The sequence below is a fragment of the Pterocles gutturalis genome, unplaced genomic scaffold, assembly GCF_000699245.1.
Source record: "Pterocles gutturalis isolate BGI_N339 unplaced genomic scaffold, ASM69924v1 Scaffold44041, whole genome shotgun sequence".
NCBI classification, from domain to species: domain Eukaryota; kingdom Metazoa; phylum Chordata; class Aves; order Pterocliformes; family Pteroclidae; genus Pterocles; species Pterocles gutturalis.
The window spans coordinates 1-5,076 of NW_010102043.1; the positions used below are offsets into that span (position 1 = coordinate 1).

At 39.3% G+C, this 5,076-nt stretch overlaps 1 protein-coding gene across 1 annotated transcript; it reads right to left on the minus strand.

Annotated features, from left to right (window-relative positions):
* Positions 1-3,606: 3,606 nt before the first annotated feature.
* On the minus strand, positions 3,607-4,270 carry LOC104470278 (chondroitin sulfate N-acetylgalactosaminyltransferase 2-like; the record flags this gene model as incomplete). Its single annotated transcript, XM_010085139.1, has 1 exon — positions 3,607-4,270. A coding segment is annotated over exon 1 (664 nt), but the record flags the coding sequence as incomplete, so codon positions are not given.
* Positions 4,271-5,076: the final 806 nt, after the last annotated feature.

Sequence of the window (5,076 nt, forward strand, 5' to 3'; positions counted from 1 at the left end):
CCAGCCCTCTGACTAATTTTGTGGCTCTCATCTGACTCTCTCCAACAGGTCCAGATGTTGGGGGCCCCACATCTGAACACAGTACTCCAGGTGGGGTCTCACGAGAGCAGAGTATTCTCATTTGAAGTTCCCAGGACACTGGCCAGTTTCTAGTCTTATACAGGGCATACTAAAAGGGGTGTTTGCAGGACAAACATTTCATGCTATTCTATGCATGGCAAGGACTCTGGAACAGAGTTTTGACTTTCAGCTTGCAGCACTAGGATAAACAATTTTTACACACCAAGGATGGGTGGGGACTTTTCAGGCCTTTGCCCAGTTCCAACTGGAAACACAGAAGCAAGAGAAATGGACCCAAACAGCAGTGCTCAAATTATGGTGGACATTCAGTAACAAGACCTTTATCCAATGAAAGAGCTTTTAATCTCTTGATAAAATAAACCCATTACACAGATAAATGTAACCCAAATAAACCAGTTACATCGATAGTAAGGTACAGATGTCCATGACGGTTCCTCAATGAGTTCTGCATCACTATTCATCAAGCCTTAATGTCACAGGCTCCTGAAGAAGGATGGACAGAGGTAATATTACTATGCTCTTTCCACCTTACTCATCCTCTGTTTCTTAATATTATCAAACACTGCTCTCAAATGTATTTTTAATCCAGGACTATCTTAGAATGCCCAATTCAGCAATTAGGTTCATTGTTTGTAGTCCTAGACTCCTTCATTTGTGAAAATATGTAATATTGCAACTTTTATACTCTCTAGGGATAATCTTCATCCAAGGGGAATAGTGTATTCCTGTTTCTCATATACTTAGATCTAATGGCAATAAAAACATCAAAGTGTTTCTCAAACAGCAACTGCAGAACAAGACTTTTTAAGGTCAGATTTTTGTTAATATTCAAATTCTGGAAGTTTCATTCTGGGTTTCAGCAAAGCACAAAAGGTAAACATGCAGCAAACTGAGCCCTACAGAGATAAGAAACTTGCTGGCTTTCTCTTCATCAGCAGAGTAAGTCAATTGAGCCTTGTGAAAAGTAATTCGGAGCTTTCAGAAAGTATCTTTGTAGTTGCAATGCATACTTGCAAATCTTTTTTCTACTTGTTATTGCTCAAAGCCTGCCAATAGACATGATGTGGCTGTGGCAGTTCTGCCTGATCATAACTCCAAACCAGATTTGTATCATTACTTTGTCTTGCAACACTAAAAAAATAACATCAGTTTGGACAACACTTCAACAGGTTGCTCCCTGTCATGGATACAGCTTCCTTGCACTGCTGGTAGAAGTCAGAATATCTTCATATTAAGACCACAGAGACTGAGCATGCATCAAAGGAACTGCATGAACAGTTGAACTGAGGACACAGAGCAAAAAAACAGCACTGACAAGAAAGTTAGCATCCATCAGCACGTATCTTTAAGTTTTTTGGCCTATGCGGTGCTACAGTAATGAAAATCAGTAGATTCAGGCTATCGTGTATTATTGATCTGTTTCAAATTGCATACAACTCTAGTCTTAGTTCTAAGTTACTTATTACAGAATAATCTATTAGCAATCGAAAAGGATACAGAACTTAAACTATTTAACTCAAACAGACTTTAACAAACTGTTTCTTCAAATGAGCAATGCTAATCCAGCAACAATTTAGTTGTGCTCTTGGGGCAGTTACAGGACCTGTTGTGACTTCAGTAGATACACCAAGTCTGCTATGAAACTTGAACCCATCAATTTATTACAGATTAAGGGAGCAGTGTTTCCTAAATAGAAAGGCATTAGCCTTCCAAGTGGACTTCCATCAAATGAGGATGCACAAATTGACAACGGAGCTAGCGCACTAGAGCCCAGTCACAGAGCTGCAGGGTGAAGACCTGCAGATACTGCTACTGGCTGCTTCTACTTCTCACCTCTAAGTTTTGGAACAATAGGGAAAAAAAAGATGTTAATATTCAGAAGCAGCCTTTTTTTTTTTTTTTTTGCTGGCCTGTGTCTAAATTAGCCAGTAGTATTCACATCTACAAAAACACAGTACACCCACACAACCCACAACTTCTGTCTGAAAAAAAGACACTGATAGATATCACTATGGCTAGTTGCTAGCACACCCATGAGCTGCAGCATACAAATACTTCTCTTTTCCTATAGTTCCTTTAACCCTATGCTTGAAGAGACTGCCTTCACAGCAAAAGGACATTAGTTTGATTCCCAAAACCTATTATCAATATACTGGTGTGAACAGAGGCAGAGGTATGGCATACAGTTCCAAGGTCCTAAATCTGCTTGTTTTCTTGGAGGTCTGCAGTCATTAAAGGCAGTACACTAAGAAAAGTAAACAGCTATTTCAGCAATGGTAAAAAACCAAATTCGCTAGAGTATAAGCAGTATCTGAAACTGCAAAGGAAAAGCAGCTGCACACTTAACACAAAAAGAAAACAATTAAAAGACTGCAAGAATTACTACTTTCAGACAGAATAATATGGTTTTAAGTGAAAACTGTAGTAAGGGCCCAACACTGTACTGGCTGTGTTATACTGACACAGTTGAATCGGTTCTACGCCCTGCTCCACCTTCTGGAACATGGAGGAGTACTTGTATTAAACTTCAAACACAGTAGCTATTAAAAGCAGAGACTTTTTGCGCTACAGACCAATTACATCATCTTAGACTGAAAGAACTGATTATTTCAAGGCCAATGGTACCTTTCTCCAGCATGTTTGCTTAATAGTGCAGACATCAGTACTGCAGAGACCCAGAAACCCTTTTACAGTAAAGCTCTTATAACATGGTCCAACTTTTGTGGTTTTTTTTTTTTTAATGGCAGCATGAACAGTATTTTAATACTGTAAATACAAAAAAAAGAGGTACTAGGGCAGTTTTTGATGATACTTATCTCCATCAGCATTACACTGTACCTTGAAAGCCAACTTCTGTAGGAATTATCAATAAAACATCTTTTAAGGGTGTCACTAAGTGTTGAAAGCATAACTTCTATATTTGCTTTTATAATCATATGTGTTCTGTATTTAAACTTAAACCACTGAGAGAAAACTGAAGAGAGAACAAGAGAAGAGTTCAAGGTTGCACCATACCAATGCTCTCCATCCAATGTAAGTATGCCAACTCTAAGAGAGTCAAAAGCCTGAATATTAACTAAAAATGGCATAGAGATGAATGAAGAAAAACCCTGTAGCTTCATAGTGAATTGCTTAGCTATGCTGGAACAAGAGAGATTAATCAATTTCTCTCTCCCACTGCCACCAGTTTCACTGGAAGTCTTTCAGCTATTTAGTATCATAAGCAGTTGCACCACCCTGACTTCAGCTACAACCAGTTACGAATGCCTCAGTATTTTAAGCAGATGCAGCTTCCTCTGTACACTCCTTGTCGTGAGTGCCTCTTCTGAAATGGGTTTCTTGCTCCCTACTCAAAACACAACACAATGAAGCAGTAATACTCTCATCATTAGAAATAAAGGTTCTTACTGTGTAATTACTGTTCAAGACTATATTCAAATAGGTAAAACCCCTAAAACCGCAAACACCATTAAATGCCTGCTGTGACATTCTGTTAGCAGGCTGGAAAGCATGTAATAAACATACCTTCTATGAAATCATTTTCACTATACAGCTGCCTCTCTCCTACTCCATCATCTTCATCTTGTCCATCTTCTTCATCTGGATTATTGATAACTTCTAGGCCAGCCTCAATAACTTCCACTAATTCATCTCGTTTATCCTTTCTAACGGGTTTCTCTTCCGGATGCCGAGTGAGCCCCATCTCCAACTGGAATACTTTCATGGACGTAAAGCTTTCAAACGGAACGACACCATATTCACTAGGCAGTTTGGCCCCCATGCTCACCTCAGCTTTGTCAATCTGGGAATGAAGAAACTCTAGGAGATCATTGGATGTTTGTTCTTTGGTGCCCTGGTAGTTCATACCATTGCCCTTGGGGTTCTTTTTTTCCTGCAGGGACTTCAATTTATCACTCATTTCCTGAAGCTCTTGCTTTAACTGGGCAATTTGACGTTTCAGACTGGTAGCTCGGTTTTGGTAATGCTCTTCTTGTTCCTGCAAGAGAGCCTGATAGTATTCTTTACCCATGTTTTCACTTACAACGCCAGGTAGAGATCCATTACCATCTGTCTGTGGAGCACACTCAAGCAAATACATGAGCAAGACTAAACTGAATAGTAAAGCAAGACCCACTAAGAGCCAACGAGTCCTGGCTTGAATTACTAAGCCTCTTCTGGGCATTCTCATATTATTTCTGTTTCCAATCCAGAAAGATGACTTATTTGCTCATGCCTTCCAGGGAACATCACCCCAGAGTTCAAATCTTAGAAAGAGAGAGAAAGCATGACCGTAATAATTACTACAAGTTTTGATAAAGTAGCTGATGAGCATCTTTCAACCTTTGTTTTAATCAGGTGTCATTGCAGAGGCATAGATCTGAAGTTCCTTTGTCATCCATAACCATCAACTGTAAGTTTGGTTGACGCCATGCAATTTATTCAGGATTTCGTAGTGCAAACAAAAAACCCTGCAGAGAGAGAAAACAATGGAAGACACCAGCAAGGAGTCATATTTCCATTTCCTGTTTCCACCCTAGTTGAAGGAGTTTAGTCCATTTGAAGCTCAGTCAGGAAATTCTGCAAAAGTGATTTTATAAGCTTTGAATCAACAGCAATTTTCCCCCCTGCTCCGTGTGAGAGCAATCTACAGTTTAGTAACAGTAATTTTCATTGCCTAGTTCAGCTTTTCCTCTGGCACTTGAGTATTTTATTCCACTTTCCCTCCTTTCCTTGAAATCTGCGGTTTGAGTCAGCAAAATGAAGACAGAACCTAAAATTAAAAGAAAGGTGCATATTAGAACTACAAAGCAACTAGTCATTTGAAAAACACATGAACAAAGCTGTTAATACACAGATGCAAAGGACTGCTGGGGGAAGGGGTGGGAAAAGGAAAAAGAGAAAACATTATTTCTTTCCATTGCATTACCCATCAGTGATTCCCTTTGACATGGTGTCTGCAAAGTAGCAATATGGACAGTCTAATGAAATACATTT